General features: G+C 69.2%; 1 protein-coding gene across 3 annotated transcripts; it reads left to right on the forward strand.

The window, feature by feature from the left end:
- Positions 1-1738: 1738 nt before the first annotated feature.
- Positions 1739-9524, forward strand: ANPEP (alanyl aminopeptidase, membrane). 3 transcript variants are annotated; one of them, XM_074837017.1, is made up of 21 exons: positions 1739-1868; positions 3612-4561; positions 4796-4941; positions 5023-5159; positions 5241-5367; positions 5453-5607; positions 5683-5796; positions 5918-6061; positions 6139-6204; positions 6327-6392; positions 6578-6750; positions 6838-6914; positions 7089-7222; positions 7336-7391; positions 7477-7624; positions 7744-7835; positions 7983-8093; positions 8168-8335; positions 8419-8559; positions 8728-8809; positions 9025-9524. In XM_074837017.1, exons 2-21 carry the CDS (start codon positions 3936-3938, stop codon positions 9181-9183), a joined length of 2922 nt encoding a protein of 973 aa, XP_074693118.1. In that variant the 5' UTR covers positions 1739-1868; positions 3612-3935; the 3' UTR covers positions 9184-9524. The 3 variants fall into 3 exon arrangements, with proteins under 3 accessions (XP_074693118.1, XP_074693117.1, XP_074693116.1); XM_074837016.1 differs by having other exon boundaries at positions 1744-1868; positions 2623-4561; XM_074837015.1 differs by having other exon boundaries at positions 1744-1868; positions 2668-4561.
- The last annotated feature ends 4312 nt before the right edge of the window (positions 9525-13836 follow it).

Raw genomic sequence — 13836 nt, forward strand, 5'->3', positions numbered from 1 at the left:
CCCCGGTGCAGGATGTGTCCAGCCTCATGTGCTTCCTCTGCAGCCAGGAGATGTTTGTGCGCAGCTGCCTCCGGTAACGGCTCCAGCCCCGCTGCCCCTTCCCACGTCCCACGGCGCTGGGGCAGGGCCAGGCCCTCGCCTGCTCCCTGCTGCTGCCTTCCCCCCTGCCCATGAGGAGGGGGGCAGAGACGATGGGGTGGTTCACCCTGGGGTGATCCAGGACACGGACCTGCGCAAGGGGTTCTGGAGGAGGCCGCAGAGGTGATTCTGGGACTGGAGCACCTCCCCTGTGAGGACAGGCTGAGAGAGTTGTGGGGGTTCAGCTGGAGAAGAGAAGGCTCCGGGGAGACCTTAGAGCGGCCTCCCAGGACGTAAAGGGGCTACAGGAAAGGAGGGAAGGACTCTTGATCGGGGAGGTAGGGATAGGATGAGGGGTAATGGGTTTAAACTGAAAGAGGTGAGATTTCGGTGAGATCTAAGGAAGAAATTCTTCCCTGTGAGGGTGGTGAGGCCCTGGCACAGGTTGCCCAGAGAAGCTGTGGCTGCCCCCTCCCTGGAAGGGTTCAAGACCAGGTTGGACGGGGCTTTGGGCAACCTGGGCTAGTGGAAGGTGTCCCTGCCCAGGGCAGGGGGGTGGGACTGGGTGGGCTTTAAGGCCCCTCCCAACCCCAACCCTTCTGTGAGTCTGTGAAGCCCCTGGGCCCCGTTTCCCCACCCTGGGGCTCTGTCCGGGGCACCCGGTGCTGGCAATGACCCTGGGTGCCCCAAGGGCCTGTGGCCAGGCCCCCAGACCCCTCCTGCACCCCGAGGTGAGCTTGGGGGGACGGGGCATGTGGAGGGTAGGGGCTGCCGGGGGCTCAGTGCTCTCCCATCCGAGCTGCCAGCGTGGTGCAGGGATGGGCCATGGGGCTGGCTCATGGGGCTGGCTACCAGCCCTGTCACATGGCTCCGGGCCCCGGCTGAGCTGTGCTTTGGGTTTTGCAGAGCTCGGTTTGCTTGCCGGAGCGTGTCCCCCGACTCCAGGCCCCCCCTCCCTGGCAGCGAGGTGCAGGGGAGCAGGCGTTGGAGCCTGGCAGGGGCCCTGCCAAGCACTAGGCGAGCCCCAGCCCCCTCCCTGTGCCCCCCCGGCTGTGCCGGGTCACCCCCTGATCGGTGAGACCCCGGGAGCAGCTGCCTCGGGGTACTGCACCCGGCAAACTGCCCTGTGCCCCGACTGCAGCCCCGCGGGCCCACGAGGACCGGGACGTCTCTGACCCACCGCTGCCAGGGCGGGGGGTGCTGGGCTGGGGGGGGCTGAGCGGGGGGCACCCCCAAGCAGGGACCCCATTCCCAGTGTGCTGGGGTGCTCCGGGCGCTGTGGGGAGGGGACACAGCCCGGCTTGGGTGCTGCCACCCCCTCCGCGATGAGCCAAGGCTGGTGCAAGGGAGGGGACCCCCAGCAGCACCCGGGGGGGGTCCTGCAGCCCCGGGGGTCCCGCTCTGCCCGGGGCCGCAGGCACCTTCCCCCCGCAGAGCCCCCTCGCCCTGTCCCTGCGCCGGGTGTGCGGGAGCCCTTGTTGGGGCCGGGAGCCCCCCGGGCCCGGGCTGGGCGCTGCCCCCCGCTGCCCCCCACCCCGGGCCGTGCCCCCCCCGGCCGCCAGCAGCCCAGGGGTTAAGGGGGCGAGGAGGTTCAGGTTCCTTCCCTTGGAGCTTTAGGAGGAAACTTTCCTCCCGCTGGCGACTGAGCTGGCGGAGCTGAGACGCCCGGGAGCCGGGCGCAGGCAGGGCGCAGGCAGGGCGCAGGCAGGGCGCAGTCCTGGGTGCCTCGGTGGGGATGGGGCGAGCGGGAGCCCCGCTGCTCCCCCCTCCCCGCGGCTGAGCGCTGGAAGGTGAGCGGGGGGGCGATGCCGCTGCCCGGACCTCCGGCAGGGTTGGGGGGGGTAAGGTGGGGGGACGCAGACCCCGAGCTGGGGCTCCTGGGGGTCCCCCCACCCTGGGAGACCGTTGGGGCACCCTTGGGCCGAGCGGGGGGGGAGGCTGTGGGGGTGCTTGCGGGGGGTGTGGGGTGGGCAGTGGGGCATGTTCGGGGCTGAGGGGTTCGTGTGCGTGGAGGTTATGGAGCCCGAGTATGATGGGGGGGCTCGGGGGGGTCCATGGGGGTGCATGAGGTTATGGGGGGCTTTGGGGGACCCATGGGGGTGCAATGAGGTTATGGAGAGCTCTGGGGGGGTCTACGGGGGTGGATGAGGTTATGTGGGGCTCTGGGGGGTGTGTGTGCATGTCGGGTTATGGGGTGGGGAGGGCCCAGGGAACTGCATGTCTATGTGTACCCAACGTCTGTGTCCAAGTGTCTGCGTGTGGGACGTGGGACACGCGTGTGCGCCGTCCGCACGGGCCCCGCAGCAGGGGGGTGCAGGAGCTTGTGAGGGGGTGGGGGGGTCAGGGTGCGGGGTGTCAGGGGGTGCTGCAGGCAGCCTGGGGTGGGGGCTGGGGGGGGAGGAGAGGGCCTGGCTGGTGTTAATGGGGGAGCAGCGCGTGTGGGGGCGCGTGCCGGCACGCCAGGCCCAAGGGGGCTGCGTGGGGAGGGCAGGGACGCGGCGCTGCGGGACAGGGGACGTCCCCAGCACCCTCCTGCCCCGGCAGAGCTGTCCCAGCCAGGCTTTGGTGCTTGCTGCTCCCCAAACCCAGTGCCTTTGGGCCAACGAGGGGATATCGGGCTCGGGAACTCTCCACCAGGCGCAGGCACTGTCGGGGACAGGGCACAGTTCCCTGAGGACACCCCTCACTCTCCTCCTGCCATCGCCCCTTGGCCCGGAGCTGCGGCTCCTGGCGGGACCTTCCCGTGTCTCCTGGCTGGGTGATCTGACCTTGGGGAGAGGAGTTTCTATTCTCGGGGCGAGACGCGGTGCGTCCCCTCCCCGCCCTGCCCTGCTTGTGGGGACTTCGCTCCTGGGGCTTTCTGCTGGGCCTGCTCTGACACCCCAGCCCGGGAAGGAGTCCCTGGGGCTGACCCCCATGGCCTGGGGGGCCAAGGCCGAGCTCTTGGGGAGCAGTGTGTGCCCCGCTCCTGCGCGCCAGCACACCCAGCCCCGCTGTGTTTGCTCTGCCCGGGGGCTCCTCTCCACCGTGGGGTGCAGGCGAGGCCGTGCCCGTGGGACCCGCCATCTCACACCCATGTTTTGACTTCCCCCCGCCTCGCCCAGGCGGGAGGGCTGTGGCTGCTGGGTGCCCCGCGGCTGGTGGCAGCGGGCACGTGCTTGCCCAAGCCGGGCTCATGGGTCCTGGAGTTTGACCCCCGGGTGTGAGCCTGGCGGTGCAAGCCTGGACTTTGAGAGGGCTGCGGGCAGGGTGGGCAGGCCGGGCAGAGCGGGCCCCTCCCCAGCACGGTCCCAGGCTCCACCCAGGCCACCCAGACCCCCAGGGTTGCACCCCACGCCCTTCCCCCTTTCCCTCAGTGCATGGGCAGCCCGGTGAGGGCTCAGCCCAGCCCCAGCCCCAGCAGTGGGTCCCTCACAGGGCGAGGGGCAGCTGGGACCCCCCAGCAGTGGCCGGGACCCCGTCACTCGAGGGCAAACGGGATGACTGTTGGGGCCGCCGGCTGTGACTACCCCACTCTGTCCCTCCTTTTGCAGGGCCAGGCTGGCACTCGGGAGGGACCCAGGGAGTGCTGGCCCGCAGCCCACACCCGCTCCCATGCTGCCCATCCCTGCGATGGTGCAATCCCAAGGTGCCGGCTTCACCCCCCACTGCAGCGACGCGGGGCGTTAGCGCTCCTGCGGGGCCGGGAGGCGGTCGGGTGGAAAGCTCATCCCAGGGGCCGTCGCCACCCTGAGCCTCATGGTCATTTAATACTTCACCCATTAACTTGGACTAATAAACCCCGTGGGACCGAGAGGCTAAAAGCCGTGCCAGCTGGGCAGAGCCTCCTCCGCGAGCGCCGTGCCCGCAGCCTCGCCATGGCGGCTGGCTTTTTCATCAGCAAGACCGTGGGCATTGTGGCCATCGTGCTGGCCCTGGGCGCCGTGGCCACCATCATTGCGCTCTCGGTGGTCTACGCCCAGGAGAAGAACAAGGTGACGGACGCTGGCACTGCCACCACCACCACGGCCAGCCCCCCCGTCACGGACACCGCCCCCACCACAGCCGTGTCCCCCTCCTCCGCCGGCCCCGAACACCCCTGGAACCGGTGGCGGCTGCCGACGACGCTGACGCCGGAGTCCTACGAGGTGACCCTGCAGCCCTTCCTGACGCCCGACGCCAACAATGTCTACATCTTCAAGGGCAACAGCAGCGTGGTCTTCGTCTGCACGGAAGCCACTGACCTCATCCTCATCCACAGCAACAAGCTGAACTACACCCTGCAAGGGTCCTTCCACGCCTCGCTGCAGGCGGTGGACGGCTCCAGGGTGCCCCCCATCTCCAGCACCTGGCTGGAGACCCCAACCCAGTACCTGGTGGTGCAGCTGGGCAGCGCGCTGCAGCAGGGCCAGCGCTACCGCCTCGTCACCATCTTCACGGGGGAGCTGGCTGACGACCTGGCCGGCTTCTACCGCAGCGAATACGTGGATGTCTCAGGCGTCAAGTAGGTGGAGGGTGGGGGGGGTCGTGGGGCCATCCCGGGGGTGGCGGAGGGCATGGGCTGGGTTTGGGGCTCCTCTCCCAACAGGGATGGTGCAATGGGTGGGGAGGAGCCTCTGTGCCCCCCTGCTTCCACATCCACCCCAGCAGGGACAGGACTGGCGGGGCGTGGGGCGAGCGGAGGGTCCTGGGGGGGTGGCGGCCGCTGCAGAGGGGGGTTAATGGGGTTTGCTCGCAGGAAGGTGGTGGCCACCACGCAGATGCAGGCGGCAGATGCGCGGAAAGCTTTCCCCTGCTTTGACGAGCCAGCCATGAAAGCCAACTTCACAGTGACGCTGATCCACCCCTCTGACCACAAGGCCATTTCCAACATGCCAGTCATGAGTGAGTGGGGTGGGGGAACCCCGGCGGGGGGGTCTGGGGGGAGCTGCGGGGTGACCCCCCCCCCCCCTATGCTCCCCGCAGGCACCCGGCAGCAGCAGATCGATGGGAAGAGCTGGAATGTCACCGCGTTCCAGACCACCCCCAGGATGTCCACATACCTGCTGGCCTTCATCGTCAGCCAGTTTGACTACGTGGAGAGCAATGAGGGCAACGTGCTGGTAGGCTGGGAGGGGGCACCCCCTGCCCGTCTGGGGCTCCGAGCCTGAGCAGCAGCTGAACCCTGCGTCTCCCCCCTCCAGATTCGCATCTGGGGCCGCCCTGAGGCCATCGCTGAGGGCCAGGGTAGCTACGCGCTCCAGGTGACCGGCCCCATCCTCAAGTTCTTCGAGAGCCACTACAACACGTTGTACCCGCTGCCCAAATCCGGTGGGTGCCACGGGGCGTCTGGGGTGCTTGGTCAAGCCGCCGGCACCTTGGCACCCCCGCATCAACGTGACCCCTCCGTCCCCAGACCAGGTCGGCCTCCCCGACTTCAACGCGGGCGCGATGGAGAACTGGGGACTGGTGACCTACCGGGAGAACTCGCTGCTCTTCGACAACGCCTACTCCTCCATCGGCAACAAGGAGCGGGTGGTGACCGTCATTGCCCACGAGCTGGCCCACCAGGTACCCACCGGGCCCCCCGCCTGCCCCATTGGCTGGCCGGGCCCCGCTAACAGGGTGCTGTGTCCCCCCCCACAGTGGTTTGGGAACCTGGTGACGCTGCGGTGGTGGAACGACCTGTGGCTGAACGAGGGTTTTGCCTCCTACGTGGAGTACCTGGGCGCCAATGCGGTGGAGGAGACCTGGAACATTGTGAGTGCTGGCGGGCAGAGGGGATTGGACACCCCCTGCCCCCCCTGGGGGCCGTCCCCACTGCCAGGGGAGTGCACGCAGGGCTGAGGCGGGTGCTGGTACTTCCCCCCCCCTGCTGCAGAAAGACCTGATGGTGCTGAACGAGGTGTACACGGTGATGGCGACGGATGCCCTGGCCACCTCCCACCCGCTCTCCTTCCGCGAGGACGAGGTCAACACCCCGGCCCAGATCAGCGAGGTCTTTGACAGCATTGCCTACAGCAAGGTGGGCACGGGGGGGACCGGGGTGGCGTCAGGGGGGGCCCCACACACCCCGGGGTCTCTGACCTGCCGTCTCTGCAGGGAGCGTCGGTGCTGCGGATGCTCTCCGACTTCCTCACCGAGGAGGTGTTCAAGGAGGGGCTGCAGGTGAGGCTCTGCTGGTGCCGGGGAGGGGTGTCCCACAGCATGGCCCTCCCCGGGTGCTCTGTGGGTGTTCCGCACCCCGGACCTGCCCCTGCCCACCCGTCTCTCCTGGTGCTCTCCCACAGTCCTACCTCCACACCTTTGCCTACGGAAACACTGTCTACACTGACCTCTGGTCTCATCTGCAAGAGGTAGGAGGGGGCTGGCTGCTCCTGGCGGCTCCCCCCGACCCCCAGCCCCTTCCCCGCTGCTGCCCCATCTCTGGAGGTGCTGCCTGGCAGGACGGGGTCCCAGGGTGCTGGTCACGCAGCTGCTGCGTGCTGGGTGAGCCCTGCACCCCGCCCTTGGCCCCGCTGACCCGCTGCCTCCCCCACAGGCTGTGGTGAAGAACAATGTCTCGCTGCCCAACTCCATCAGCAGCATCATGGACCGCTGGACGCTGCAGATGGGCTTCCCTGTGGTCACCGTCGACACCCGCACCGGCATCGTCACCCAGACACACTTCCTGCTCGACCCCAACTCCACGGTGGACAGACCCTCCGTCTTCCAGTGAGTGTGTGGGGGGGGCTGTCAGCGCCGGGCGGGGGGTCTGGGCAGGCACGGGGTGACCGCACTGCCCACCTGTCCCCCGCACAGCTACATCTGGATCGTCCCCATCACCTGGATGACGCGCGACACGCTCGGGGACAGGTACTGGCTGACTGATATCTCAGGTACGTGTGTCCTGCCCGGGCTGGGAGCTGGGGGCTCACTGCCACCTCCCCTGCCCCGGCACAGGTTGGGATCCCCCAAGGAGGGCGCCGGTGGGGGGGGGGGGTGTGTGCTGAGCCTGACCCCGCCTTGTGGGCAGGGGGGCAGCTCAGTCAGAACCTCCTGTCCTCCCCCAGGAACCAACAACCAGTTCAAGGTGAACAGCCCCAGCTGGCTCCTGCTGAACCTGAACGTCAGCGGCTACTTCCGCGTCAACTACAACCAGGAGAACTGGGACCAGCTCCTCGCCCAACTTGCCACCGACCACCAGGTACGTGGGGCCAGAGCACATGGGCCGTGGGTGGGCCCGCACACCCCTGCACCCCCACACCCCCCCACACCCCGCTGGGGGCTGCCCTGAGACGTCTCCTCTGCTCCCTCCAGGTGATCCCTGTCATCAACCGTGCCCAGATCATCGATGATGCCTTCAACCTGGCCAGGTGAGCCCAGCCGCACCCCCCCGGGGTCAGGGGGACCTGTGGCGTGGGTGCCCTGGGAGCTGACACTGCCCTTCACCCCTCGCAGGGCTGGGTATGTCAACGTGACCTTGGCCTTGAGCACCACGCGGTTCCTGAGCCAGGAGACAGCGTACATGCCCTGGGAGGCGGCGCTCAACAACCTCCAGTACTTCCAGCTGATGTTTGACCGCAGCGAGGTCTTCGGGGTGATGCGGGTGAGCGGAGCCCCGTGCCAGCATGGTGGGGGCGAGGGGCTGCGTCTGCACCCCGAGCTGGGGACGGGGGGGAGCTGCTGATGGTGCCACCGGGTGCTGACCCTCCTCCTGCCCCCCAGAAATACATCCAGAAGCAGGTGACGCCCCTCTTTGACTACTACCAGAACGTCACCAACAACTGGGTCAACATCTCCAGTGGCCTGATGGACCAGTGAGTGCTGCAGCCCCTGCGCTGGGCTGGACCCCCCCGGGGTCTCCCCGACTGCACCAGGACGGTCACCCCAGCGTGTGCCAGGGAGAGGGCACGTCCCCGCTCAGGGAGCTGGTCCCCAGCCCTGCATGGCTGTTCTGTCCCCAGGTACAACGAGATCAATGCCATCAGCACAGCCTGCTCCTACGGCATCACCGAGTGCCAGGAACTGGCCACCAAATATTTCCGCCAGTGGCAGCAAAACGTCACCGAGAACCCGTGAGTGTGGCGGGGGGTGGCCAGGCTGGGCACAGCGAGGGGCTCCCGGCTGAGTCAGCTCTTCTTTCCTGCAGGATCCCCCCGAACCTGCGCTCCTCCATCTACTGCAGCGCGGTGGCCACGGGCGGGGAGGAGGCCTGGGACTTCATCTGGGAGAGATTCCAGGAGGCCACTGTCGTGTCTGAGGCCGACAAGCTCCGCACGGCCCTTTCCTGCAGTCCCCAGCCCTGGATCCTCAACCGGTGGGTGTGGGGTCCTGGCGGGGGGCCGTGGCTCTGCCCCCACCAGCCCCTCACCCAGCGGGGTGTCTCCCCCCCTCCCCCAGGTACCTGCAGTACACCCTGGACCCCAACAAGATCCGGAAGCAGGATGCCACCGCCACCATCAACAGCATTGCCAGCAACGTGGTGGGGCAGCCCCTGGCCTGGGACTTCATCCGCGGCAACTGGAGGATGCTCTTCAGCCAGTGAGCATCGCATGGAGAGCTGCGGGGGGCCGGCAGCATCCCCCTTCTGCCTGTGCCCCCCGCGGGGGGGTGGCACCATCCCTTCCCCTGGCCCAGCAGGGTGGGGGCAGCTGCGGTGCCGCTGCGTCTCTGCCCAGGGCTCCGGCTCAGCGTCCCTCTGCTCTCCAGGTACGGAGGCGGCTCCTTCTCCTTCTCCCGGCTGATTTTATCGGTGACCCAGAGGTTTTCCACGGAGTATGAGCTGCGGCAGGTGAGGCTGGAGGAGGGTCTGTGGGACCGGGCACCGGGGGGGACCCCAGCCCTGGCTGGCAGCTTGCAACCTGCCCTTGGCCTTGGTGGGGGGGGTCCTGCCCCAGCCCCTCCTGTGCCCGGGGGTCTGGGCAGCTTCTGGCCCCATCCTGGGCTTCTTGGGGGCTGCCGGGGCACCCCATGCCCGCCTACTCCAACTCCTGCTCCCCCCGTCAGCTGGAGCAGTTCAAGGCAGACAACCAGGACATCGGCTTCGGGTCGGGGACGCGGGCGCTGGAGCAGGCCCTGGAGAGGACCCGCGCCAACATCAACTGGGTGAAGGAGAACCGGCAGCCGGTGCTGGACTGGTTCCAGGGCGAGACCACCCCCAGATAACCCTGCGGCCCCCACCGCCGCGCACCCTCCTCCCCACGCAGCCGTGGCACCCACCGCCCCGCTGCTGGGATGGACCCTTGCCCACTCCCCCGATCCACACACTCCGTCCTCTCGACCCCCAGCCCCAAACGCTCCCCCTGGGAGCCCCCCCATGCCAGCCCCCCCACTGCTGGTGAGGGGCAGGGGCTGCTGCCCGTGGGCAGGGCCTGACGCCTGTATGATGGGCAGCAGAGGGGGGCCAGGGGGGCTTTGGGGTGGCAGGGGGGGCACCCTGCAGTCAGTGCTGGACTCTGCGGGACCGTGCAAGGCCTGGGGGGGTGTAAATAAAGGCTTGCACGTCAGCTTCCCCCTCCTCGGATGCTGGGGGGCTCTGGGGGAATGCAGGAAGCACCTGGGACCCCGCGGTGGGTGCGGGGGGCGGGTAGTAGTCCGCGGACACGGAGTCCCCCGGGCCGTTAGGAGCCTGGTGCTAAGTGGCTCTGGGGGCTTTGCCGACGCCAGCCCCCCCCCCGGCCCCTCCGTCTGACGGCTGCATGCGAGCTCTCCTGCTGGGCCCCAGCCCCGCGCCCTGCGCCGGGGGCTGCCGTGCCCCCTCCCTCCGGGGCCGGGGTCCCCCCGCCGGCGCAGCCACTGCGGGGTCAGGGCTGGGGCTTCCCCTGGGGACTGTCCCCCAGGTCCCCGAAGGGATGGAGCAGGAGGGTCCCAGCAGGATGGGACCCTGCGGGTGGGGGGGCTGCCCTTCCAGGGGTCCATGGGGCTGGGGAAGCGTGTGGATGGTGGTGTGTGTGGGTGTGGGGGGGTGTGTGTGTGTGGGGGGGTGTTGGGGGGAACCCTGCCTGTGCTGGGGTGCAGCGAGGGAGGTCCCACAGTAACGAGTCGGGTTGTGGGGGTGCACAGCAGCTTTAATGAGGAGCCTTGTCCCGGTGTCCATCCCACGCGGCCACGCCACCGTCCCCCCCGTGGCTCTGCAGGTGGGGGTACAGGATCAGCTCCAGCCCCCCCAGTGCCGTGCTGGGGTGCAGCCGTGCAGGACTGGAGCTGCTCGGGGGGGTGGGGAGATGAGCCTGGCCGGGGTAGAGGGGCTGCTGAGCTGTGTGGAAAGAGCTGGGTGAGGTGGGATAGCCCCGTGCCCCCCACCCCACACCCAGTGCCCCCCACCCCTCACCCCACGCATCCTGCTGTGCCCCCCAGCCCGTGCAGACCCCTCAGCCACGGTGTGCGGGGGGATTTGTGGGTGCAGCCCTGCCCAGACCCTGTGAGGACCATCCACCCCCCTTCCTGTCCATCCTGGGGGTCTCCCCCAGCCCGGAGGGGTGCGGGAGCAGGGGAGGGAGCCATGGGTACCTGGTGGTGTGCAGGCGGCTGGGAGCCACGCGTGGGGGTCTCAGGGGCGCCTGTGTCCGTCAGTCCTGCCCTGGGAGCTGCAGGCTCCAAGCAGCAGGAGGAAGCCGTCCTGGTGCCCATGGCCGTGACGTGTGTCGGGGGGGGGCCCAGGGGGGTCACTGCTCCAAGGCTGCACAGCGGTGACGGCCAGGACCCTACGATGGAGCCAGGGGTCCCGTGCAGCTCCGGCGGGGTCCCCGTCACAGGGATGTAGGGGGGTGACCCCCAGGCCTCCATGCCCATGTCGGGAACCCCAAGCACCTCTGGGGGAGTCCCCGCAGCAGGGCCGCAGGGTGGTGACCTCCAGGCCACCAGCTCCAGGGGGGTCCCCACCACGGGAGGTGACCCCCAGCCCCCAGTGCCAGGGGGTGAAGCCTCCCGTGGGGCTGGTGGGTGCTGGCGGGGGTCAGGGCTCTGGCAGCACCCCAGGCCCTGGAGGCAGAGGGGGCAGTGGCAGGGGGCTGCCCCCCGCCGTCGGGCCAGCGCCTCCTCGCTGAGCCCCAGCAGGGCCGACAGGTGCCCGATGTAGCGGATGGCGAGGCGCAGGGTCTCGATCTTGGTGAGGCTCTGCCCCGCGGGTGCCAGCGCGGGGGGCAGGTAGTGCCGCAGCCGCAGCAGTGCCTGCGCCAGCCGCCGCATCCGCAGCTTCTCCCGCTCGCTGGCGCTTTGCCGCGGGCCCCCCGCACCCCTGCACCGCCCCGGATCACCCCCGGGGCCACCCCGCTGCCCCCGGCCCCGCGGGGGACACGGGGACATGTCGAGGGGCTCTGCAGAAGCTCGTGGGGAGGTGGCATCGACGAGGCCCCAGGGAAGGAGCGGGGTGGGGGGTCCGGCCATGGCTGGGGTCCGCTCTGCTGCCCACGTCTGGGGGTGCCCGGGCAGTCCCGGCTTTATGTGAGGCCGGGGTGCGAGGTGATGCTTTTGTGGCCGCCCGGAGGTGTCAAAACCTACAGAGCCGGGGCTGGGAGCCTGGGAATGCCGGGCCCATTTGCAAAGGTGTCTGTTCTGACTCCTCCGAGCCTTAATTGGCTCTGCCTGGCGCTGGGAAGTGTGCAGGGACCAATTCACACGCCCATGAGAGATGCTAACGTGTCCACCAGCCCCGGCAGAGCCCACACGGCCCTGCACGACGGCTCCGCTGGGCCGGCTGTGCTGCGGCAGGCACTGGGGACTTGACCTTCCAGTGCCGGAACCCCAAGCCGTCAGCCCCAACACCCAAGGGTGTCCCCACACCTTCCCTGCCCTCCACACAGCTCCCAGCCCTCGGACCGGGAGTTCTGGGGGTGCTCCCAGCTCAAACTGGCCGCCCCGAGGGGCAGGGGGATGCGGGATGGGCAGCCAGGCTGGTGCACCCATGGTGGGACCAGTGTTCCCCTTCCCGGGGGACATCCCTGCACCTGGCTGTGCTGCCTCGGGCTCCCTGATGCAGCCTTGGCTCCCTTAGCTCAGGCTGAGTGTTTGTGGGGACCCCCCCGGGCTGTGCCACCCCTGCACAGAGACTCGCTGTGCTGCTTCTCCAGCTGGCGCAAACCCCAGATGGGGTTCGGGGTCCCTGAGGCAGCGGCGGGGTGCTGAGCTCTTCAGGATGCTCCAGAGCAGGGGACCCCCCCTGCGCACGTGGGCTGGGGGATGCAGCAGAAGTGGGGGGGCAGGGGGGACAGCGCTCCCGGGGCAGGGGGCTGTTTGCCAGGATGTTTTTGGGGTGCTCACCTCTGGGTTGGGCACAGCCCCAGCACCATCCCCGCCAGCCATCCCCATCCTGGCCGGAGGTATGAGGGCGCACAGCCAGGGCCGGGGGCCGTGCACCGGGAGGTGCTGGAGCGGGGACCGGGGGTCCAAGGCGGGCAGTGAAGTGTCCTGGGCAGGGCCCCCAGCAGTGCCTGGGGGGGACCCCCTCAGCACGAGGGCTGGCTGCTCCAGGGGACACGGCGCCAGGCACGTCAGCATCCTGTGGCTCTGCAGCTGAGCTCCAGCCCGTGCCCTTGACATGGCCACCCCAAGGCCCTGTGCCCCCGCGCCATCAATAGGGGCCAGAGGGATGTGGGGGGACCCTGTCTCCCCCCGAGGGGTGAAGGACTGGTGGCTTTCCCTCGGGGGGGGCTCTGACCCCACGACCAGTGCTGTCACAGCCGCGCTCCAGCACTTGTCTAAACACAGAGGGAGGTGGGAAGCAGCTGCCCAGCGGGGCCACCGAGCTCATTACCCGGGAGCTCATCAGCTAATGAGACCCAGGAGGGGGCCTGGGAATGGGGGGGAGTGGGGCCAAGGCAGCACTGAGGGGCACGCAGGGAAGGGGCTGTGCCCCGGGCTGTGGGTTTGGTGCTGAGCATCCCGCTACGCTCCTGGGGCCATGCTGGAACCCCACTGTGGCCCCCAGCCCCGGCGACAGCTTTGGGGTGCTGTCGGACGCGGCATGGCCTCCAGTGAGGGGGCAGAGGGGATTAATAACAATTAATTGGTGGTTTTGTGGCATGTCTGCGGGGAGGTACCGGCCCGGTCGGATGCCGATATCCTCACGGTGCCCGGCCAGTGGTGTGGGTGCTGGGAGGCCTCGCTGGGGTGCCAGGGTGACGTCTTGGGGTGCACATGGACCTGAGCAGTGCCGGGGCTGGGTACCATGGGGAGTTTGGTGGCAGGGAGGGACTGTGGGAGGTCAGGGCCCCATCCCCGCGGCCTCTGCGCCGCTGGACACCAGCCCACCGGGGCTTTGGCACGCCGGCTCCCGGGCTCTGGGGCTGCACGGGGCTGGCGGTGAGCGCGGCGAGGACGGCAGGAGGGCCGGGCCGGCGCTGGGCGATAAGCAGGATTTATCTCGTCGCCTCCGTGTCACCGCCCTGCCAAGGAAACGCTGAACGAGCTTCGTGTGGCCCCTGGGAAACATGAGCCCGGGAGCGACGTGGCACTGGCTCACCCCGTGTCGCCAGCACTTCCTGGGGGGGGCCGGCCCTGCACCCCACTGCTGGGGCTGGGCCCCATAACCGGCTCCGTGGCTGGTACCTGTAGTTGGGGGACCCCGAGCACACCCGGTGTGGGGGGGTCCCGTGCCCATCATTGTACCCCCGGGGCTGTGTACAGCCGGTACGGGCGGTCCCGTGGCCACCGCCATACCCCCAGGGCTGTGCACACCCGGTACCCCCGGGGGGGGGGTGTTCCCGTGCCCATTGCCGTGTGGGGGTCACGTACCCCGAGGCCCGGACCCGCCGGGGGGGCTGTGCCGGTGCCGGTACCGGTGTCCCGGCCCCCCACCCGCTCCCTGATGGTTTTTCCTTC

This window comes from Strix aluco, chromosome 12 (genome assembly GCF_031877795.1).
Source record: "Strix aluco isolate bStrAlu1 chromosome 12, bStrAlu1.hap1, whole genome shotgun sequence".
Taxonomy (NCBI): Eukaryota; Metazoa; Chordata; class Aves; order Strigiformes; family Strigidae; genus Strix; species Strix aluco.

Coding starts and splice junctions, on each gene's coding strand:
- ANPEP (XM_074837016.1), top strand. CDS start 3,438: ATGGGCAGCCCGGTGAGGGCTCAGCCCAGCCCCAGCCCCAGCAGTGGG. Junction 5,608..5,682: donor CCCACGAGCTGGCCCACCAG/GTACCCACCGGG, acceptor CCCCCCCCACAG/TGGTTTGGGAACCTGGTGAC. Junction 8,810..9,024: donor CGGAGTATGAGCTGCGGCAG/GTGAGGCTGGAG, acceptor TCCCCCCGTCAG/CTGGAGCAGTTCAAGGCAGA.